The following is a 22,282-nucleotide window of genomic DNA, read 5'->3' as shown; positions in this document are numbered from 1 at the left end:
TTCTACTTCACGACTACAATCAATCTTTAATGCTCTTTCTATTTCTTTATTTCTCTATTCTTTCTTACTCTGTACATACATCCACATCATCCAATTTATATCAAAATCCACACATCGAACGCTATAAGATAAACATCATTACCATCAAAAACATCATCAAAGCCTATCATCATGACCTCCCTCTCTATCCCACCGCCTCCCCTCTTCCAACTCACGCCCTTCTTCCTCCTTGTACTACTCTACGGCCTCTGTCCGCAACACTTTCCTCCCTCTGCAGCAACGACTATGCTCTTCGTCCTCTACGCCATCATAGCGCAGCTCGTCATCCACCGCACTTCTACAATATCCATCGTCCACAACGCCAGCATCATCCTCCTCAGCGCTGCTCATCTCTCAGTCGCCACAATCTACACCTTCTACTACATGGTCCAGGCAGTTGTCCGCGCTCGAAATGCGCTTTTCGCATACTTCAAAAGAGTACATCGACAGATTCATCAACTAAAGAATTTACTAAAGATTAGATATCGTTTACCCACTCCGACTTGCCTGGCCCTTCCTCTCGATATACTACGCGATGGTACCTTTGAAACAAGCTCAGCATATTCAAAAAAGACGGCATCTGCCTCTCAATGGCGCTATAAACAAATAAGCAACTTTGTTCCTCCATCATTCGAAATGCGCGACTATCTACCATATCAGCCCTATCCAATCATCTGGTTCTTCCGCAACTTGTGTTACTTCATACAATCTACTGTACAATGCGTTTATACCACGTTTCTGTCAATATTCTTCACTGTAAAGTTCTTCCAGGATACAACAGTTTCGTCTATATGTTTCACAGGAGCCTGCTTCACGTTCGTTACCAAGCGCATTGTCGAGCCATATTTCCATACATCATGGTACCTTGTAAAGTTCAGCATCCGACAGTTTCCCACTTTTACCCTCTTCTCTATGCATCTCACTGTCACACTTATTGTATTGTCTTTTGGAGAGATGACTGCTCTGTGGATGTGTATACTGGCGGAGTTCTGGCTACTGTCACGGCTGGAGCGACTATGATTTAAACGACTGGCAATTCAAAGGAAAGGAGAGAAGAAAAAGGAATGAAAACCGAGTTTCACTTAAATATAAGCAATCTCATAAATTGACCACACCTTCAAGCTGCGCTAAATGCTGTCCCTTTTACCATTTATACTCATACATGATTTGATATCTTTGACCAAAAAAAGAAAAGAAAATCCCCAGCGCCAGACCCAGTACATAACAACGATGCCACTTAATTTGTAGTGATTCTTCTGACCCACAGCGTAGTTGGTTCGTATTCTGCATTCTTTTCTTGGCGCTTGTATGCTCTGTGTAACTTCAAGCCCAAGTCATATTCTTCGTGCTGGATCTCAGCTAGCTCTTGTTTCAGCACTTCTACTTTCTGTTTCTCAACCTCCCTCTTTCGAAGCACCTCCTCGCTGGCCATCAGCGCATCTCGGGGCATCAGTTCCGTCATCTGCTGGATGCTCTTGCTGATGTTGACCTTGCGGTGAGCCAATCCTGAGAGAATAGCATTTAGTTGCGCAATTCTGTCATCGCCTGAGGATGCCAATTCTGGCGGCGCAGGAGGGAGTGGCTTGGTGGTAGACATTATGGAATTTCGAGATGATTCCATATTGCTGACGGTCCGGCCGTGGACAGTCCCGCTGAGAGATACCTCGCTTGAGACCGCCATCTGGTTACCAGCGCCGTATGGGCTAGACATTTGCGCCCTTTGCTTGGGCATCGTTATTGTGTGACTGGCAGAAGGAACATTATGGATTTCTCGCTTCGAAAATGGACCCGGACGGGCCATGACAGGGACAGTAGACTTGGTAATTGTAGGCATTTGCTCCTCAGAAGGCTGCTGGGGAGTGCCCGCATTTGAAGTAGCGTAGGTGGTGACACTGAAACGCGAAGGGGGCTGCGTCCACGTTTCGCCGACATTGGTGCGCTGAGGCGCTGTTTCATGCAATCCAGTAGTAGCGGCAGCAGCCGAGGCTCCCCGGGGAGGAGGATTTATGTAAGCCGGACTTGAACTTGATCTTGATGGGTCAGAGGGTGCTACAGGCGCGGCTTGCTGGTTTTGTGCTGGTTTCCTCTTAATAATTCTTAGCGCGGTGGGAGTCAATTCCGCGACTGAAGGCGACTGTGCACGAGCTGACTCTATAGATTGTGGCGTCGGATACCTCTGATTGGGAGGCGGCGTGGGAAGAGCGCTGATATTGTTGGCATTTTGTGGCGTGAAATTGGACGCAGGCGTGATTGTGTCCTGGGGCCTTTGCGATTGCGCCGAGGGGAGAAGGTCACGGTCTGCTATTCCTTGCTGGCGCGGAGGCGTTTCCAGCTCAGACGACTGAATAGGTGGTAGGGAAGCTGATATGTTTCGAGGGCCATTGTGAGTGCGGCTTATGCGCTTGCTGCTTCTTCGTGGAATATTGACGGGCGCTGCACTTGGACCACCCCGCGTTGGCCGATCAGACGTTGGCCGATCAGTCAGATTCTCTGTCGGCGTTGATGAACCCTTGGTGAGAAATTTGAATCGTTGCGCAACTGAACTCTCGTTGACTGTGGGCAAGCGCATCTTGTTGCTCCGTGGCAAAGCGACCTGTGGCACTGGCACGTCTTCTAGACTTCTCGGGTTTTTAAAAGACAGATTCATTGGCTCTACAGGTGGTTGGTATGCTCTATATTGATGCGTGGAAATGGGCCTGTCAGTCATGTGCCGCGGCGTTGTGAAAGGCTGCTGCTGTCTCTGGTTTCCTTGAAAAGGATTTTCTCGAGGGAAATCGGCGTCCTCATCGTCGAGGGGAGACACGGGCGCACTATGTGAGCAATGCTTTGTTAGCATGTACGCCTATTGAACATGGCCAAGGCTGCTTGAAAACGCCAAACCCTCAGTGATCAATGAAGGTTCGGTGCCCCGGGATTGGCAGCAACAGGTACATCAAGAATACCAGTACACAGCACTTACTCATACTTGAAAGCGCCTGTTTCTGGTGAGCTCGGAGGCGAGATTTGGTCAAGCGCCGGGGGACGCCGCCTTGAATACATTGAAGCCAGTTCGAAGTTTGGGGCCGGGGACGAAGAGTATCCGTCTCCGTCGCTGGTATAGTTGGATTCTGAATCGGTGACGATCTGAGGTTCGGGATTCGCTGGTGTAGCGAAAGACCAGGTCGAATCCTTTGGGTATTGCTGCAAAAGTCGTCTGGGGTTCCGCGGCGGCGGCTTAACGACAGGGTGCAATAATGACGCTGCGTAATCGGCGTGATCGTCTGTCGATATTCTAAGATTGGAAGCACGACGTCAGCCGCAGGTTCGCTTGATGGCTATTTCAAGCAAACGGCTACTAATACTAGCACTGCTAATATCGTAGCGCAGTGAACAATGGCTGCAGGCAGTGCAGATAGCGCGGGAATAGCATCATGCGACCAAAGCCAACTTTTTGAGGGAAAAATAAAAAGCCCGATGCAGAAGAGCACGGCGCCTTGTTTTTCCTCTGTCGTTCCCTGTTTGACGCGCATCTGCTGGAGGCTGTGCCCTCAACAAGCGGACCGGTATGTGCTTTGGGAGGGAGGGCAGACAATAAACATTGGCGAATGACGCAGCAACAAATGGTTCCAGCGCAGGATACTGAGTACAAGTACCGTGCATGACGCAGCCATCGCCACGCCAATTGTGTGTACTTGCTGCTGGGTAAAGAGACAAGAAGAAGCCATACGTACATTCCAGTGTGGAGAGCCGATGTGACCCTGGCGTCCAGATGCTCAATCTGGGGCTGTCTGTGTGGTCGCTGCGGTCTTCGCGGAGTCGCAGCAGCGTTTGCGACGATGTCGATGCCCAGCGCATTCGCAGGCCCGTCGACGTTGGTTTGGTAAAAGGTCGAGGATGAAGTCGAAGTCGAAATCGTGGTCCAGGACATGGCCATAGGAGCCTCGCTCGCGTGCTTGTCAGCGCTGGGGGCCTCGTAGCTTGTAATACCACTTGCAGTGCCTGTAAGATGACGGCGATGCATCCTGTCCAGACCCGCTGTGGCAGAGGCTCGGGCGCGGTCCCACATGGCTCAATGTTTTTTCTAGGGGGGTATTTTTGGCAGTTGTAGGGGTTGCGCCCCAGCGAGCGTTAGCGGGACGGCCGTGCTTTATGTGTATTAGTGGTTCGCTGGCAGGCCGGCTGCTGCTGCTTCTGCGGGCAGCTGATCGTTCACGGGCGTTGTGTCAAACAGGTCTCAGCGTGTCGAAGCCGTTCCCAGAGCAAAAGGAAGAGGAGGAATGTGTGTTTTGGTCAGTCGATCGGCAGCCGGAAAAGAAGAGAAAAGGCGAAAGCAATATGGCGAGGGGCGAGTCATCAAAATGGAACAAAAAGGAAATTAAGGAAATTGAGTTTGCAGGTCGGTCGGCAGGTGAGGTGGTGGTGCATGTGGTGGTGCATGTGGTGGTGCAGTGTTGGTGCAGTGTTGGTGCAGTGCGGGAGCAGCAGGAGCAGCGCAGGAGCCGTCAGACCAGACGCAGGTAAAATGAAGCTGCTCAACTCTTATGTATTTGATACGCCCACTCGCGGAACCTCGGCGCTGACCTTCCTGTTTGCTCCCGGCAGCGGGAGATCCTCATAAAGACAAAAGTGCGCGAGCAAACAAAAACAAACGGCGCTGTTTCTTCTTTTATTAGCCATAAAAATAAGAACGTCAGAATGATTTGCATCTGCCACCATGTACTAATGCAGCCGTAATAGCTGAGCTTCTTCGACCCGAAAAAACCCCACGTCTGTTTTTGGCGCAGGAGGCTTCTTTGTTTCTCAGTGACATTTAGCGGCAGCTCTCGTCCACCAACCAATTGGCGCTCTCGCAGCTGCAGCACCCGGCTTCTAATTGGGAGTCCCGTGTCGCCCGCAGCCAGGCACCGTTACAGACACGTTTCGGCGCCAATTGGGTGGCTGTTGAAAGTTTGTTTAAGTGCTGCTGTGGCCCGGCCATTTACCCAGATTAAACACACTCGGAGGCCGGTACTAGCCATGCCGTGATTGCGGGATGCGCCACCTGTTTGGAACCGCAACTGCTAATCTGAATGACATTGAAACGCCGAGGTCCACGGCGGGATTTTCTTTTCTTCTTCTTTTGCCCCTGCATATTGCAGATATTGCGGTTTCCGAACGGATATCACAAGCGAACTGGCTGGTTGAGAAACTCGAACGTCTGTCACGCGATTTCGAGCCGCCGGCCATGTATAAGGGACCGGGGGGAACAGGCCATGTGTGCGCTTATCTCATGATTCTACTGCTACTCTTAATACTCTGCCGAGGATTCATCAACTGTCAGTACTATGTATTGATGCCACATGTGCTCGCTGAGTGGTTTCCATCCGCGGCAATGCAATGCGATGTGATCGATTCTGCCAGCAGCAGTGTTTTCTCGTGCCGCTCCACCATCTAATCGAAACGCCGATTCGGAGCAGGCCCGGGGCACAGATCGATGCTCCCCGTCAATCTTATTCGCAGGCCCGGCCGTCAGTCTCCCATCTATTCTTAGCGCCATTCCCAATCATTTCCTAGAAAGTGACGGCGTCTGTTTCATGTCCTAGTGCCTTACCTCAGATACAAGGGGAGGCCCTGTCAACTCAGCTTCGATTTTCGCAGATTTGACCATACAGTTTCCAGAAAGAGACAACGCAGTGCTTCTTTCATTAGGTATTTCCACTTATTTTGAGCCAATCGGTAGAACAAGGTCCCATGGCAGGTGCCTATTATAAAGTGTTAAGAATGCTGTGAAGATACATGCACCTCACGGGAGGCTGTGTGTTTTTACAGTATAAGACCTCAGGGGGGGTTAAAAATGCTGTGAAGCCCCGTAATCTGCCCCTACAAAGTATTTCTTGAACGATAGGCGAGGCGAGGCGAGGTTCTGCGCTTGTTATGAGACCCTTTTGGAACATTAAAAATGCTGTGAATGATCGCGTCTGGTCGCGTCCAGTGCTTCTACGTGAATGATTCGTGAGTTAAGGCACTGCAATTGTTACGAGACCTTGGATAGATAGAAAATGCGGTGAAGTGTCAAGTCACATACCCAAATATAATTTTTAACTACTATGTAGGCAGCTCAGCCTCAGTTACAAGTATGTACCGACCAGCAAGTTCACCAAGTAGATCAAAGTCCCGAGTTGCGTTTATTAATGGCTAGGACCTTTCGGGATGAATAAAATGCTATCAAACTTCCAGTCCAGAACTAGGGCCAGAATTTAAACTACCAAGGAATATCAAATCAAGAAGCCTTCTAATATAAAAAGAACCAAGATAGTATCTCTAATTTTAATCTTAAATCTGGTCTACTCTGCTTATTTATGCCTCCAAGCTTATGGGGGAAAAGAAAATCACGATATAGATCCACTGCAATTCGACGACGGAGTATTTGTGTTCTTCCGCTGTGAAGGTTTTTTTTTTTCGGCGATGATATCAAGTTGCCCATTTTTATAATTTCACCCTTCGATTCCTTGCTCGAGAAATTCATAAGACATCGTTGCATTATTACCGATACTCGCTGCATAGTTGACTTCATCACGACGGTCAGTAGCCGAGTTATATATGTAGATTGTCTAGGTAATTGCCTGTAGTATCCAATAGTTTTGAACGAATGCCTCTTGGCTCTTCTCTCTCGCCACCACAAGATATACGATCCAGAGTCTCAAAAACACAAGGCAAATATCAAATTACATATTAGAATGCCATACAACTCTGAGGCCAAAGGCCAATATTACCCCAAATTTGCAGATAAAATGCCACTGTTTACTATTTATTACCTATTTCCAGTTCACCAACACCGTGTCTCTTTCTTCAATCTTAGCAGCCAATAGACCATATTCCCACAACTCTTTTCTCTTCGCTCCATCTCTCGCGTCTTTAGCAATCCGAAAGCCGGCCGTGCCATCCAAATACAACGCCTCCCCTTTATGGGCTTGGATCTCAAAACAAGCCCTGATGACGTCTGCGGCGCTCTTCCACGAGGGTCGGAGTATACCATTAGGACTGAACCGCACGCTAATTTCCGAGAGCACTGGCATCATAAGCCTCGTGGCAACGACACCGATAAGGAAGCCTGCTCTTCGGGCGAAGTTGGTGGGCATGGTGCCTGGATCTAAACTTATGAGGGAGATATTGCCCAGTTTTGGATCTTTGGCGACGCGATTTGCTAGTTCTTCACTGCAAGGAAAATGTTCAGTGCTGAGTTCATTGAGAAGGCTCAAGGAGAAGAATAATTGGAAATCAGGTGCAATCGCCTTACCATAACATTATAGCACACAGCTTGCTGGCTCCATAACGACGGAAGCCCGAACTGAAGCCGGGATCTTCTTCAGGATTACTCCATTGACCTTTGGCGAGAGTTTCTGCACCAGGAAATAACGTTGGGAATCTGGTATCTTTATACGCTCCCAGTCCCATCACGTCATTGCGAGGATCGTCCTTACTACAAACGCAAAATTTGTGTCAGCTTTCGTTCCACCATTTAGCTCGTGTCTTTTATTTGGCTTACTCGTGAGACCAGCTACCGATGAACAAGATGCGCCCGTCCTGTTCATCCATGCTTTGGAGGAGAAGCAGCGATAAGAGCAGACCGGACAGAAAATTGATGTGCCATGTCATTTCGAAGCCATCTTCGCTCATAACCTAGCACATATATTCTGTATCAATAACCGTTTTAAAAGCTAATCATTCGTGTGTTCTACCAGCACCACTTACAAGATTGGCATAATCCGAATACCCAGCATTCAGGATCATGGCCCGAATTCTAGGCAAGTCACCCTTAGCAACTCTGGCATTAATATCCGCAGCCGTCTTCCTCACGCTTGATAGCAAGCTCAAGTCGACATCTACCGTCTCATGTCTGTGATCTGTAGGGGCGCGAGTAAGAATCCCTTGGAGTGTCGTCGCAGTGACTGCTTTTCGCACGGCGTAAACGCCAGTATAGTTTGAGGCTAGGTCAGGAGTGCTGATGATATTCTGTACAATAGCAGAACCAAGTCCGCCATTAGCCCCTGTAACCAGAATGGTTCCTTTCGACGTCATATGTGTTTATTCTTTCTTTCTCCTTATGTTCCTGTCTAATTAGACGAAATTATCACGTCTCAACCAAAAGCTTTGTCTTTTTCTTGTATAAACTGTAAAGTCAAGGGTCTCTCAAAGCGCATGCACCACAGTAAACAACCCAAATAAGAAGCAACAGCCAGAGAATGATCAATTCTATCTGCAGGTCCATCCGAAGAGAACAAAATCCCCGGCTAAAACCGGATAATCTCAGTTCGTTTATTAAGCCCCAAATGAGGAAGTGAATGGCCAGAGTATGAGGTCATATGGCTAGAAAATGGAATTCAGTACTCAATAGTATGAAGCTCGTGTGATGAGCCTAGGCTTTGCTGCTGGGTATGTGAAAAAGATAAAACCACGGCACGTATGGTGCATTCTGCAACTTCTCAGCTTCTTAATCTCAAATTTCTTCTTGAGCTGCCCTAACATAACATCGTTTTGGTTAAAATCTTTTGCGATCCGTTTCAACAGCCGAATTGCTCCAACTCATATACCTGGGTCGGTTCGAATCTGCTTGCCTACCGGTAATATAGCTTAGCCTACCCCAGCCTCAGTACAGGCAGTGGTAGATGCTTGCTGATTATGTCCCTTCTCGCAGCAAACTCGTGAGCGTGAAAGAAGTTCTTCAATTTGGTTTATGACATATCCAGTACATCCAACATACATTCATCCAAGGAAACCCCAGCAAACTCCCGCTGCAAACGCCGTAAAAAGCAAAATCAGGCTAGGTGTGTTTCGAAGCCCAGAACTCCGCCTCCCACTTCTCTCATTATCGCCGCCATCTCTCCCATCTTCCGTATGTTCGCTATTCGCAGTCGGTGCATACTCGATGGTGATATAATCCGTTAGGCCAAAAGGCTGGCAAATTGTCCCTACTGCACACGGGAAAGCAATGCTCCACATGCCGCTGGCGCACCGTTGATAAGAGGTTGTCATGCAATTCCACTGGCCCTCTGGAGAACACATCTGACCAATAGGCTGTACCAGTGCTGGAGGATAAGTGTCGTTTTGAGGTTCGGTGGGGGATAAGAGAGATACCCCCTCCAGGTCAAGCTCACTAAATGTCAAGATTGGAGGAGGACCTGTGGGGGATGGAAGTTCCCAGGGAGGCATCGGATATCCGTTATCCTTCATTGTGAAAAAGACTGTCGTTATCGTTTGATGAACCGCCAGACTTGTTATTCGATGTCTTGCAAAAGTGTTTGGTGCGGGTTCCCCAAAACTCAGCAACCAGAGTCTCTCAAGCCAAAATTCTTCTGCCAGCAGAGAGTGTATTCGCTGGCCAGTATAAAAGTAAAAAGTAAACTTTCCAAAACTCTTAGATATTTTTAGGGGAGCATTAGTTTAATGAAGGTCAAAGACGAAAGATCTCGAGCAAATTGGTGCCTTGGTGGGGTCCACTCAGACGTGGATGTGTGCGATTGGATCGTATGAGCGAGAATGAGATGGTGAGAGGCGATCTGAATGCGCACTAGGCACTATGAATCACGACTCGAGGAAAAGAAAAAAAGAAGAAGAAAAAGACCAGTGATAGTGCCCACATCCTGATCGATGAATCACTGTTTTCATGAAGCAAGCCACCGCGTTCAATTTGTAGGTGTGCTCTCGCTTAGCAGCACTTGATGGCTACCCTATTGACAATCAATCCTATTCATGTCGCCGAAAGATGAGAGAGAAAGAATAGAAAGAGCCAACATTTTTGCTTAATGAGTGGCGTGCATTTTATTTCATGGCGTATCTCAAGCCATTTAGATAACTCATCGACTTCAAACTGGTAAATCTTAATTCTCGCCTCAAGCTTGTTTCAAGTCCTCCTATTAATCGCCACATAGGCAAAGTTGGACTGCAGTCCCAACATCATGTCGTATTTCCTCTGCTCAGATCTCTTTCCATCGTAAAATCATCCGTTCGTGATGGAATAATAAAATTCTCATGCATTCCGCGCCCAAACTCCCGTAGCTGCATCCCTCTCATTGATATTCCTCCACTGCGCTCTCCTTCTTACAAGCATTATCCCAGCGGCGACTGCTATCATTATAAGCACGCCTCCACCGACACAGGCTGCCACCCATATAGTCTCTTTGTGTGCATCGGTAGTAGACGGATGGAGGTAAATTACGTCCGTATGAAGAGGTGACTCAACATTATAGCCGATCGGGGGATCCATGGCGTGAATGTAAGCGTTTGGCTGTTACGACTTCTGAGCTTCTTTCGATGCGTAGTGCTGCTGAATTCAAGAAATATGCTACTATAGATACGTTAGATACACGTACTAAAATAGCTTATCTGCTGTTCATATGTACTCATTCGTGTAGATGATTCAACCTTTCGTATGAAGTCTTTGATGCCATCACGAAATGGGCAGAAATCATCTATCCAATCTTCGAAGGAAAGGAAGAGCGGAACGATCTATTTAAGAAAAATTCGAGGAATCGTTAAGCAAACTGGATACACAACAGCAAGGCTATTGTTACCTTTCGGCATCGGATTCTTATCTCGGATCAGCTGAGATCCTTAATATTGTCCCGGGCGGGTGCTTGCATGTAACTATTATAGTTACCCACGATTTGAGATCCGTTTCATTCAACCGAACAAACATTAGAAAAATCAGTGTAATTAATCAGGTATAATTTTATGGAGATATATATTCGCGGCTCTTTGTATAATATGAAGCTCTATAAATTAGAGCAGCTACGACATGCCAATGCTGGAGACTATTACTTCGGCATAATACATTCACTCCTTAGACGCAGCCAGATGCATTTCTCTTCATATTCATTCTGTATTCATCTATCTCATGCGCTACACATAAGCAGCAACGTATCCCAGCCCTTGGTTTGCGTTGCAGCAGCCGGGAGAGGACCCCTGTCCTATTCAAAGAAAAAGTTTGCTCGCTGACAGCAGCGGAAACTCTCCCAGCAAACACTCAGATTCAGATTCTTCTTGGCTACATTATCATTATCCGATCAAATAGATCAGGAAAAGCAAATAAACAGAAAAAAAAGGGACAAGAATATCCAAAGGCTTGAATGCGACGCAATTTACCGCTTTGGATATTCTTGCTGTAACTTCTTGTACCTCTGCATTGGAGGCATGGTATATGTCCCTTGAAGTTGAAATATGTACGATTGAAAGAGATGGATGTCATCTTGCCGCTTGGTCGTGACTAAGAGCTTTCATCTCAAGACGGCGGATGATAGCGTTGTATTACAGTTCCGTTCCAGGCAGGGTATGTAGTGTGCCACTGGCCATTGTCATTGGTGCTCGTGGAAGTCGAGGAGATGGTTGAAGTGGTAGAGGCAGTAGTCGGCAGAGATGTTATGGTTGACCAAGATGAAGACACTACAGTAGTGCTAGACTGCCAAGAAACGCTTGTGGTTGTATAGGATGTGGAGGCGCTTGTGGAGGCGACTAGCGTACTGGACGTGCTTGTTGTTGGAGGCACCGACGAGGTGGTTTGTTGAGAGCTGCTCAGCGTAGTCGTCGAAGTTGATGCCGTTGTATTTGCGGTGCTTTGCGCTGGTGAAGTGGTTGTGGCCACCGTTGTCACAGTGCTGGTCACATTTGTGGTGGTTGTCGGCTTTGAGGTGGTAGTCACCTTCGAAGTGACTGTGGAACTCGAAGTTGTACTAGCCTTCGATGTTGTGGTAGCAGACGTCGAGGCAGTAGATTTAGACGTAGTGGTTTTCTTCGATTCTGTGGAAACTTTTGAAGTTGTAGTCGACTTTGAGGCCTCACTGCCCACTGGCGGCGGCGGCGGCGGCGGAGGTAGTGGTGTCGTCGTCGTTGCCAGAGTAGTGGTGGTGGTGCTATGTCTGGTAGGAGTGACAAGAATCGTCTTGGTCACGTCTGCCGTGATATCAATAATCTCCACCGTCGTCGGAACTGTACGAGTAACAGTCGAAGCCTTGCCGATCTCAGTAACTGTCTCGATCACTGTCACGGTGCCATCTCCGCCTCCGCCTCCACCACCGCCTCCATTGCTTCCACCGCCGCCGCCTCCATTTCCACCGCCTGGCTGTCCTTCACCTGGTTCGAGCGGTACGACTGAATATTTAGGCTTCGAACGAGCGTCTACGGCTGCTGGGACGCGGACAACTAGAGCTGGTGGAGGTAGCGCAGCTACAAAAGAGAGGCATGTAGAGAGAGCAAGGATCAACGAGACGCCGCCGCGCATCTTGACGAAGCCTCTTCTCTTGTCAAGTCTCCAGAGGTTATAACGCAGGCATGCAGGGAAGCCAGAAGCGGTTAAATGAAGAGGAATGCAGAGCAGGATGATGTACTTGATCGCTTAGCCGTCTGGCCTGACTGAAGGAATGTGATAGGAGGGGAGGGGAAAAGAGTGACATGGTGCCGAGTTTCCTTCAGCCCAGTTGAAAATGCGATGGCTGGTGGCTGGTAAATCCGGAGGTTGGCGAGTCGGGATCGGGCCGCCCAATCGACAGCACCAGGGGTTGGAAAGTAAGCCAGCGGGGTCGTGGAGCGCTGCCCTTTGATGTTTTGGGGAGCTCAGAGCACTAGGATGCCCGAGTCTAGCTACCAGTGGCAGCTGCTGCAGGGAGCTTTGGGGCTTAGCAGCCACAAGCCACCAACCACCCTTCACCCTTTGCATCTTTGCTTTGCGTGTTCGTTGTTCTTTGTGGTCTGCACCTTGTTTTTCACGGCAATGGTCTCCATGCAATATAAGACCCTTCATTTTGACATCCCGACATGCAGCCCTACATGCAGAAGAAATAAGAAAAGCTCCGTAGTCGGTGTACCGGGCATATTCCGACAGCTGGGGTCTTGCACATGTGTCAAAGCAGAATACGACTTGGACTTGAAAATGACTAAAGCGCTCCCTGTCTGTGTTATTTTTACATGATACTGTAGCAGCTGCGATAAAGAGCTTCTTTGTTCGGAGGAACAATAACCAAGCCCCGTCTGTGGCGTTAGCTGCCACCACGTTGCGCAATGTTTGTGGCGCTGTGCCGCCACAGCGCGTCGCGGGTACTTGTTCCAAAGCTCCCAATTGTTCTGCAACTATTCTACTGTAGTGGCATACTAAGCTGGGAGAAGGTGATTGCCAAGAATGCCCCTACGTCAATATGACAGGCGAAGAGCAGCCAAATAGCAGCCAAATAGCGAATCGTAAGCTGATGAGATGGTCTATCTGATTATTGATAGCGGCAGCACTGATGGTGGAATTAACTGCACAGAGTTTAAGCACAAACCTGATTCGTAGTCCATATCGTTTGATGTCATCGCGCGTGTGAATGCATTAGTATAAACCACATAAACCTTGGTAGCACTTGGGAATCAGTACTACTGCATTACTGTAATAAATCATGTTTAATACACGCAGTTTGGAATATTGTAAATTGTCATTCACTAACTGCAATTGATATGGCATTGGCGTCGCGCGACCTCTGGCGCTGCGCCATTCGCCTTGTGGCGCCTGCTGCATGGCTCATTAAAGTCATGACGTCCCACGAACTGGGCACAGCCACCGACCCGCCTTTGGCTCGCAAAACTGCCAATCAGGGCATATGCCTCCCCAGGGGCGCTACGTTATGCTCACGCAAGGCAGATCTTGCACGAACAAGCTCGTGGATCCAGGTCTCGGCTAGTTCAGCGTCAAATGCTACTACAAGTCGTGTACAGCCTACTTATTAGTGGCATGTAATACTGCTATCTCTACTAAGTAAGACCGGTACAAGTACGTCGTCTTGGCTGGTCGGTGCGAGGGCAGCTACATAATAAGCCTTTCACCCCATCCGTTTCTGCTGTCCTTTTCGCTCCTGCAATCGCACGACGTCACCCTACAAATTCACTATTGCGCATCCATCACAGAGCTTGCCGCGCGGACCAAATCGCTGCATTATGTCTTATCAAGGATATGGCCAGCCCTACGGCCGTAAGTTTACCCCTCTATGCCATTTTTCAATCACAGGAGCAAATGCTTGTTGCTGGTTTGCACTGCTGCAGTCTTTTGCTGCCCCCGCGCTACCTCGGTCGATATTCTGACGCATCGCAGAGCCGCCTCAAGGCTACGGTCAATATCCCCCGCCTCAGCAGGGTCAATATCCTCCACCTCAGCAAGGCCATTACCCGCCTCCTCAGGGCCAGTATCCTCCACAACAAGGCCAGTACGGCCAATATCCTCCTCAGCAGGGTCAATATCCTCCGCCTCAGCAAGGCCACTACCCGCCTCCTCAGGGCCAGTATCCCCCGCAGCAAGCGCCATACGGACAACCGCCGCCTCAGCAGTATGGAGCGCCTCCTCCAGGCCAGTACGGCGCTCCTCCTCCAGGCCAGTACGGCGCTCCTCCTCCCCAGCAGGGAGGTTATTACGGTGCTCCTCCCGCGCCGTATGGAGCTCCTCCAACGCAGCCTACGCCGCCTTCATTAGGCTACGGCGCACCGCAGATCATTCAGTGGGATGGCACCGCAGATGCTCAGGCTTTGCGCGCCGCCATGAAAGGCTTCGGAACGGACGAGAAGGCGCTGGTTAACATCCTGTCAAGAAAAGACCCGCTCCAGATTGAGGTGTTGCGGACGTCTTTCGATCGCCAATTTAAGCGCAATCTAATAGAAGATATCAAGAAGGAGACAAGAAGCTGGTTTGAGTACGGCCTCGTTCAGTGTGCGCGCGGTCCGTTAATGGCTGATGTTCACAACCTGTACGATGCCATGTCTGGCCCAGGGACCAAGGAAGTCGTCCTGAACGATATTCTCCTCTCCAGGTCCAACGCCGATCTACAGGCCATTAAGAGCGCTTACCAGCGAACTTTCCGACGGAGCTTGGAGTCTGATGTCAAGGGTGAACTGAGCTTCAAAACGGAAAGGATGTTCCTGATAGTTTTGGCAGCCAACAGGGCCGAAGATTCAGCCCCAGTCTTTCCACAACAGGTTGAGCAAGATGTCATGAGTATCTACAAGGCGACCGAGGGCAAAGTCGGAACGGATGAGATTCTTGTTTGCAGCATTCTGGCCAACCGAAACGATAACCAGATCCGAGCCATCGCCCACACTTATAAGCAGAAGTTCAACCGCAGTTTGGAATCCGTAATCGATGGGGTAAGTTCCACCGTCCCGCTAACTTTCCGATTACTGTAAGCATGGGCTAATGGTAATTTCAAGCAGGAATTCTCTGGTCATATGAAGGATGCCCTCTTGTTCCAGCTGCAACATGCCATTGACAAGTATATGCACGCGGCGAAGCTCCTGGAAGATTCCATGGCAGGACTGGGCACCAAAGATCATCTCCTCATTTCTCGAGTTGTTCGCTTCCACTGGGACAGACAAGAGCTTGCAAACGTCAAGGGAGCCTATCAGCAGCGATATAGGAGAAGCTTGGCCAGCCGTATCAGAGGAGAGACATCTGGTGACTACCAAACGCTGATGGTCGCTTGCGTCGGAGAGTAAAATAAACATGTCTCACAGGGGTACTGATGGAATACGGTAATATGATCACGCCCTAATGAAGTTTCGCCTAGATTCATAATGACGGGTAGCTGGAGGGCACGGTGGCGTTTGGATACTTGGTTTTTGGATTGTATCAACAAAAGCATGACTACCTACTAGATAGTTCCGGGTAGCTAAGCATTGTATGACTATAGTAATGCGAGAAGAAGAAGAAAAACAAACCCAAATTTGAGATTCCCTCAACTGCATGTCTGCTGTGTTCTGACTGAGCAGCTGTGATAGCCCAGAGATGCCCTCCGTAAAACAAATGAGCAATTTAGAGGTATTTGCTATACCAACACGCTGTGAATAAGACCGCCTAACAGGCACTGCTCGGTCAGGTCCTTGGCAGTGAATCACAGCTCATGTTGAAGAGGGCTTATCTCGCACTTGCCCCTTCCCTATTATCACCATCTCAATGAAAGAAACCATGCAGCGATCAAAACCTTCATTCTCTCAGCCCACAGCCCACAAAGCAGCCAAATTGTGCTCAATGAACAGAGCCTGCCTAGATCGCTAGATGTTCTTTCCCACTCTCATTTCCCATCTTTCTAGTACATCAAAAAGGTTATAACAATCCATTTCCATCTGTTTTGCTATCCTTCATACGATACTACTATTACGTCCCGCAGCACATGTCGGTAATTTTATTTCATCTTCCGACATCATTCTCTCTCCAAGATCCTTACAGCGTTATATTTTCACATCTACTTTATCCTACTTTCGTCATACTCCATCACGATGAAAGTAGAGGAGGCCGAGGGCACTGAGATGCCTCTGGAGACCATTCCCCGCGCGGATGACACAGTGACACAAATTCCCTCTCCCATTAACCCCAAATGGAGTCCGCAGGATAATGTCTGTGCCAAGTTGTTTGGCCCATGGGATAATCTACCTTGTTACGACCATATCAACGAGGTGCGGCTCCTGCGAGACCTCGATAACACCATTGTCCTATTCGAGGAGCAGATCAACCACAGTGATGTAGGCTTCCGTGCTTGGCAGAATCGACACAAACAGGCTATGGACGCTGGCTTGGTTGAAGTTCCAGGATTCCCATGCCTTCAATCTGTTCGTAAGGGGAAGAGGATCTGGCACGACGAAGCATGGGAGCAGCGATACTTCTATCTCGTTTACCAGCGACGTGAGATCATTATGGGGCGCCTATCTAGACTCTTTGCATTGCCTCGATATGCACAGGAGGACTTCTTCGGACAACGACCTGCACTCCCTCGAATGTTGATGCAACACGGCAAGGGGCGGTACACTCGACCTCTTTTGCTACGATGCGATTGGTGGCGACCTGTGGATGATCTCTTGAAAGCAGCAGCCGAGAGGTGGAAAATGGACGAAGCAGAATTGAAGACTCGATTCTGGGCAGACGACTGCGGTTCTAGCGTCAAGACACAAGCGCAAGAATGGGATGGCGTAATCAAACAAGAGGACAGCGTTGAGTTATACAATAAGGATGACGTATTTGATCCGCTCGAGTTTGCAGCAAACTGGGTTTCCGAGGCATGGTGGTATACCCATGGTCGACGAACATTATGAAGAATTAGCTGTGGCAGATGTCAAACGTTTGCGGCTATGCAGGAGCGAAGAGTGAGGAATCAAACGCACAAGTATCGATACCGACTTAGTACCTAAGCAATATAGAGGTTCTCTATGAATGATGTGCAACGAGTGACAAGTATCAAAGATTCTGTGTTATGCTAACTTTGATAAAGCAGAAACATAAACCTTGGGTATCTATCCCGGTATGGATAGCGAATCAGCTAAAGGGGGAACAGGAGAGAGAATATGGTGGACAGGGGAAAGAACATATATAGCGAGATAATGGGTAAGATCCGATGATGCAGATCCATACAACTCTACGGATCAGGCAAGCTTTTTGAAAACTTACAACGCAATCCAAGACGGAAACCTCTTACAACTTCCGGCCACTGGCGGCCGACTTGACCGTCATCTACGTAGTACCTGTTTAACCGAATATGTACATGAATTTAAAACATGAACAGCTAAACAGAAAACTCGCTGCCGCCCCTCTGTGCAACAATTCACCTCCGTTTTGTAGTTTGGCTCCAAGTGCTAGTCTTTCTGAAATTCTTGTCCCCCCCTTTTTAACTACTGGTTGTTATATCCGCATGCCAAGGAGATCGACAGTCGACACGGTAAATCGATGGGGCTTTTAGAAGCTATGACTATTCAAACAGCACAGTGATTGCGTTACTAACACGTATGACTATATTGTCCCGTAATTTACTGCCTAGTAATACACTGCCATAGCCATAATGGATGTATGTCGCTACATGTAGTGTAACCTGCACATCTTATACCTTTTACAGCATCTTCCTAATTCTGGTATCTCTTCTCTGAGCTTTTTCATAGATAATTCTCATTGTAAGTAAAAGTAATATGTATTGTTATTGGATAGAAAAGGTTCTTTTGCTGGCCCTACAGGTAGTCGTATTAATTTTATAGCGTTATTTATAAAGTTACTATTTACGGAGTTTGTCGGATGTACCTGTGGGATATATAGCCTGGTAATACCATATTTGGCAGGACTTTTAAACCCAACCAGATGCATAAAGAACCTGGAGTACGGGCATAAGACTGGAGCATAACGCCCCCCCTGTAAGCTTATGACGGTCTACGGACTTTAATCCGCGGGTTTGACCCTCGTTGGATGACACGAGCGGAACAAGGGACGAGTTTCAAGGTGGGGGGGGGGGGGGGTTGTGCTCTTTTATTCGATGGTTACTGGCAGGATAAAGACTATTCCCTCCCTATTTCGGCCCTTGACGAAGTTGGAATTTCCATTCGGATTTTTTTTCCCATGGGTTGAGTTGCAACTGTACATTCTTTCATATTTATTGCTGTAAACCCATTAGGTAGTCAGCCAATTAGGCAACACACTCCGAATCCGCCGTATTTTCAACTAACCGTTGTTTTCTAACTACATGTAGACAACGTTCGGCGAAACGAAGGTCTTAGACTGCAGTCCCTATTCAGAGGGTATTCCAGGCGTTTCGGCGCCGCCGCGGCGCTGACTTGCAGATAGCGTTTTTTCGCCTCGCTCCCCTGTCTTTTTTTCTTTTTCTCTCCTCTTTTTCTCCCAAGCTAGCGGACTCGACGTATACGCATATCGTTTACGGCATACGCTTTGATATGTGCCCAAGTTAGCGTAGGATGGGCACTTCTAAAATCATTCCCTGCGCGTAGCGGCTGATATTTGCGCTATTTGCCAAGACTTTGCACGCGTGCCTGTTTGCAGGGTTCACTTAAGGATCAGAGATTTATGAATTGCCGGAAGGATTTAGCCAGGCATGTACGAGTGTTTTACTGGCGAGAGTCGGGTTATGGTCATGCCGCCTCGATCGTTGACTAGTCTATTCGGCGAAAATCCTTGATTCCATTTGCTCGCTTGTACATATGGTTATGATCAACACTCGCTAAAGCTGTACACTATCAGTTGTAACATTTTCACGAGCTGTATGTATGTAAGTCGTGTTTACTAAATGGATCCCCAGCAGTAACACCAGTGTCTTGGATTATGTATGTTGAAGTAGAACTAATCGCTAGTGGCTGTTAAATAGCTACCTAGCCCTACCAGTTGGTAGGCCTACTACTTGGGTAGTAGTTAGTGGAGCACGCAATAGGATCGTACGAGTACTCTTAAACTAAGCGGCCTTTGGCTAGGTCTGATATCATCTTGAAAGAGGATAGTGTAAGAGCAAGTCAGTGACTACTACACCACTACTACCTGGTCTGGTAGGCAATCGCGAAGTCTTTCCATGCAAATAGATGGATGTAATGGCCAGGGGCTGTCTTAAATGCGCAAGTTGTTTTATTCTTCTATTGAAGAGGCCGATTCTTTCCGTCTATGCATGTATACTTTAGCCGAACCATCTTGATAAACGAATTTAGTGCTAGGGTTACCCAACAAGTCTACTAGAGCGCCGGTAGATTCTAATAATAATTCAATAGAAACTCTTGGCAATTGCAATCTCTAATATAGTAATTTTGACGGCGGTAGGGTTCCCAGACAGAGAAATTCACTAGGTACATGCCACAAGGATCTCAAATGTTAGCTCGGTATGCGCCCTACTTTACTGTATAAGTTAGTGTATATGTTACTCTGCACTTAAATTATATAAAAAGAAACTTATAAACTAACAATTAATATAAGAATTTACTATTTTACTATTTTAAAAACAATTTCTATATAATATAGCAAATTTAATATTAAAACTTTAACTATTTTTTTATTTTCTGTTTTTTATTAGCTAGAAAATGAGATATAAATTCTTATTTATATAGATGTAGTAATAACTTTCTCTAGAAAATTATTTAGTAAGCAAAATACAGTAACATGACCCACTTATTAGAATAAAAATGGAGCTTGTATTATAAGCTAACATTTGAGAACCTTGTGGCATGTAGTTGTATGCCTAATACTAGCGCCTGATTGGGGTAATATCGGTATGGCAACACATGTATATAGGAAAGCAGTGTCTAGAAGGGGTAATTTTTCACCAGTCTAGTATAGTAAACTAATAGCTGCTAGTAGTGTCCACTTAGCAGCGGTGTGTGTGCGTGTGTGTGTGCGTGTGTGTGTGCGTGTGTGCGTGCGTGTGTGTGTGCGAAAGCGGTAGCTCCTAAATTTGTTATCGGAGACTTAAAGCTAGTTCGGAACCTTTTCAGCGTTTGTCTTCATTATTTTGTAATCATAAACTCGCATTGGTGATAATACGAGTGACTAGTTCTGTTGTTAGTACAATACTAGGGTGTATTTATTCACCTGGGTCTTTGCGGGGCCGAGTGTAGCCAAGTTCCAGAACGTTGCCGCATTGCGCAACGCAAGAACCCCGGCCACGCTGAGAAGAGGGGAAAAACACAACAACATGCTTGCAATATGCAATTAAGAACAGAGCCTACCGCGATAGCTACCTACCCGCAAGGTGAATAGACAGGTTCTAACGCCATATCCGAAACAATTGGTTTTTTATTCTACATGGACCTCCCCCTAAAACAGCTATCTGCGACGGCACCGCACATATGTATATCTAAAGGAAAAAGTTTTTTATACTTGGCTCCCCAAGTATTGTAAACCACCATATGAAGTATACTGTGGGTAATACATATGTTACTGATCTCTGCGTGATGTATAGATATAATTAAGAAACACGATTGTGTCTCAATTTATCTTGTCGCTCATAGATGCTGGGATTTAGTAATGATAGGAATAGCACCAAGATCATTGTACTAACAAATTTCCTATTCAAGCTACACTAAATATGTCAATCTTGCTTAAGAAATCCCCAAACATTAACATACACTTTTCAAACATCAACCTACAACTAAACCATATTTAGACTGAGCCCTTGCATAGCCACTTTTCTCTTTCACAGGTGCATAAAGGAAGTGCTAAAAGTATTCCCCAGCTATAGCAAGCAGCCTATCAAGAGCTATTGCTCTCTAGAAATGTTAGTTCTACAACGTCTAGTGGGCTGCACTAGAAAGAGTGCGCTAGAATACTAGCTGCATTAAAGTACACTAATGCCTCTATAGATAAAGAGAGCAATTTAGCAAAACTTTACAAAATGGGTATAAGTACTTGTACGAGAAATATCTCAAATAAAGGGTTAGTCCTCATGTGGTTTAATAGTTGTTTAGCGTTTAAAATATATCAATTGGTGTTTAGGGGTTCTTGCTTGAGTGCCTATTTATGTATTTATGTATTCTACTACTCTAGTAGTCCTTTTATAGCACGCTTCATAAGAGAAAAACCCTCGTATATAATATAACCACGTGGAATAAGCCCCCGTATACTTTACTACCGAGCAGACAGCCCGCAGCGGTTGCATCTCCTGCTCTAGTTGGAAGGTGCGTTATAAAACTAGGGTTATCTAATAGTTGACATTTGTTGCTGTTAGCCGCGATGTTGGATTCTTCCTACTTCGTACCTCGTATATATATTAGCCCCTTGCCGTAGGGGGTCTCACGGCCTATCGTCCCGGAGGAGCCACCCCTGGCGGTGCTGCAGAACAACAGCCTTCCTCTGTTATCGTACCGGGCGGGTAACGGCCCGGCGTTTTTACCATTTGATAAACAGAGTGGTCAGTCTGCTGGCAAAGGATTCCCCAGCTGAATTCAAACCGAATGCCTTGCAGTACCTTTTCCCAACTCAGGTATAAAAAACCGAAGCCATTCAAGCACTAGGCCGCTGTGCCGCGGGGGCCGAATGCCTATTATTATATGCAGAGTAAGATTAGTTCGCCTAGAATGGTACGTATATGAATCGGGTCATGTATAGGCTGCATGCAGTTAAGCAAGTACAGCTACAAGGTAGCTAAAGGAAACAGAATATTTCATACACGATCGGTATATGAATATCCGCCATACACATATGGCAGGCGGGTAAGTTTTCCGCCTTGGCAGTCCGTATCCTTGTTCTGGATGGAGCTCGCAAATCGCTGACCTATTTCACTCGTTTTATTTTTTGGCATCCACTTGACAGCATACGCTTTTTAAGCGGAGCTTGAAATTTCAAGGGGCATGCAAACTTTGGAAGCTGCATACTATCATAAAGTATGATTACTACATTTATGACAAATGATTGCTGTAATGTGATATGGTAAATAATTGCAGCAGTAGTAAATTAATACGCTTTAATCAAAACGCGCGCTAGACCAGGGGTTTACTATAGCTGTGGGGTCTAGTTGTCCTGTTAGCTTAGGTA

At 47.2% G+C, this 22,282-nt stretch overlaps 7 protein-coding genes across 7 annotated transcripts; 3 read left to right on the top strand and 4 right to left on the bottom strand.

Annotated features, from left to right (window-relative positions):
* Positions 1–171: 171 nt before the first annotated feature.
* Positions 172–1,168, top strand: GGI43DRAFT_432900 (uncharacterized protein; the record flags this gene model as incomplete). Its single annotated transcript, XM_083209664.1, has 1 exon — positions 172–1,168. One exon carries the CDS (start codon positions 172–174, stop codon positions 1,057–1,059), a length of 888 nt encoding a protein of 295 aa, XP_083062960.1. The 3' UTR covers positions 1,060–1,168.
* A 108-nt stretch (positions 1,169–1,276) lies between these two features.
* On the bottom strand, positions 1,277–4,084 carry GGI43DRAFT_421773 (uncharacterized protein; the record flags this gene model as incomplete). Its single annotated transcript, XM_083208007.1, has 3 exons — positions 1,277–2,849; positions 2,999–3,310; positions 3,750–4,084. 3 exons carry the CDS (start codon positions 4,082–4,084, stop codon positions 1,277–1,279), a joined length of 2,220 nt encoding a protein of 739 aa, XP_083062959.1.
* A 2,688-nt stretch (positions 4,085–6,772) lies between these two features.
* GGI43DRAFT_319564 (uncharacterized protein) lies at positions 6,773–8,241 on the bottom strand. Its single transcript, XM_083201831.1, has 4 exons — positions 7,750–8,241; positions 7,544–7,677; positions 7,295–7,477; positions 6,773–7,212 (listed from the first exon to the last, which is right to left on the bottom strand). The coding sequence occupies exons 1-4, from the start codon at positions 8,074–8,076 to the stop codon at positions 6,813–6,815; spliced, it is 1,044 nt and encodes a 347-aa protein (XP_083062958.1). The 5' UTR covers positions 8,077–8,241; the 3' UTR covers positions 6,773–6,812.
* Positions 8,242–8,696: 455 nt separating this feature from the next.
* On the bottom strand, positions 8,697–9,644 carry GGI43DRAFT_319558 (uncharacterized protein). Its single transcript, XM_083201830.1, has one exon. The coding sequence runs from the start codon at positions 9,226–9,228 to the stop codon at positions 8,761–8,763; it is 468 nt and encodes a 155-aa protein (XP_083062957.1). The 5' UTR covers positions 9,229–9,644; the 3' UTR covers positions 8,697–8,760.
* A 1,489-nt stretch (positions 9,645–11,133) lies between these two features.
* On the bottom strand, positions 11,134–12,430 carry GGI43DRAFT_319549 (uncharacterized protein). The gene has a single exon (XM_083201829.1). The coding sequence runs from the start codon at positions 12,269–12,271 to the stop codon at positions 11,276–11,278; it is 996 nt and encodes a 331-aa protein (XP_083062956.1). The 5' UTR covers positions 12,272–12,430; the 3' UTR covers positions 11,134–11,275.
* Positions 12,431–13,667: 1,237 nt separating this feature from the next.
* Positions 13,668–15,728, top strand: GGI43DRAFT_400326 (uncharacterized protein). The gene is made up of 3 exons (XM_083205458.1): positions 13,668–13,990; positions 14,111–15,153; positions 15,220–15,728. Exons 1-3 carry the CDS (start codon positions 13,957–13,959, stop codon positions 15,499–15,501), a joined length of 1,359 nt encoding a protein of 452 aa, XP_083062955.1. The 5' UTR covers positions 13,668–13,956; the 3' UTR covers positions 15,502–15,728.
* Positions 15,729–15,836: 108 nt separating this feature from the next.
* Positions 15,837–17,156, top strand: GGI43DRAFT_319513 (uncharacterized protein). The gene has a single exon (XM_083201828.1). The coding sequence runs from the start codon at positions 16,282–16,284 to the stop codon at positions 17,089–17,091; it is 810 nt and encodes a 269-aa protein (XP_083062954.1). The 5' UTR covers positions 15,837–16,281; the 3' UTR covers positions 17,092–17,156.
* Positions 17,157–22,282: the final 5,126 nt, after the last annotated feature.

This window comes from Trichoderma evansii (genome assembly GCF_050947405.1).
Source record: "Trichoderma evansii strain SZMC 28006 chromosome Unknown GGI43scaffold_5, whole genome shotgun sequence".
In the NCBI taxonomy this organism is placed as follows: domain Eukaryota; kingdom Fungi; phylum Ascomycota; class Sordariomycetes; order Hypocreales; family Hypocreaceae; genus Trichoderma; species Trichoderma evansii.
This window is presented reverse-complemented; position numbering and strand designations above follow the sequence as displayed.

Excerpts from the sequence above, each read along its gene's own strand:
- GGI43DRAFT_319558 (XM_083201830.1), bottom strand. The coding sequence starts at position 9,228 with ATGAAGGATAACGGATATCCGATGCCTCCCTGGGAACTTCCATCCCCC.
- GGI43DRAFT_319513 (XM_083201828.1), top strand. The coding sequence starts at position 16,282 with ATGAAAGTAGAGGAGGCCGAGGGCACTGAGATGCCTCTGGAGACCATT.
- GGI43DRAFT_400326 (XM_083205458.1), top strand. The coding sequence starts at position 13,957 with ATGTCTTATCAAGGATATGGCCAGCCCTACGGCC. Across the intron at positions 13,991-14,110 it reads ATATGGCCAGCCCTACGGCC|AGCCGCCTCAAGGCTACGGT; the intron begins GTAAGTTTACCC and ends GACGCATCGCAG. Across the intron at positions 15,154-15,219 it reads TGGAATCCGTAATCGATGGG|GAATTCTCTGGTCATATGAA; the intron begins GTAAGTTCCACC and ends AATTTCAAGCAG.
- GGI43DRAFT_319549 (XM_083201829.1), bottom strand. The coding sequence starts at position 12,271 with ATGCGCGGCGGCGTCTCGTTGATCCTTGCTCTCTCTACATGCCTCTCT.
- GGI43DRAFT_319564 (XM_083201831.1), bottom strand. The coding sequence starts at position 8,076 with ATGACGTCGAAAGGAACCATTCTGGTTACAGGGGCTAATGGCGGACTT. Across the intron at positions 7,678-7,749 it reads ATTCGGATTATGCCAATCTT|GTTATGAGCGAAGATGGCTT; the intron begins GTAAGTGGTGCT and ends TATATGTGCTAG. Across the intron at positions 7,213-7,294 it reads CTGTGTGCTATAATGTTATG|TGAAGAACTAGCAAATCGCG; the intron begins GTAAGGCGATTG and ends TTTTCCTTGCAG.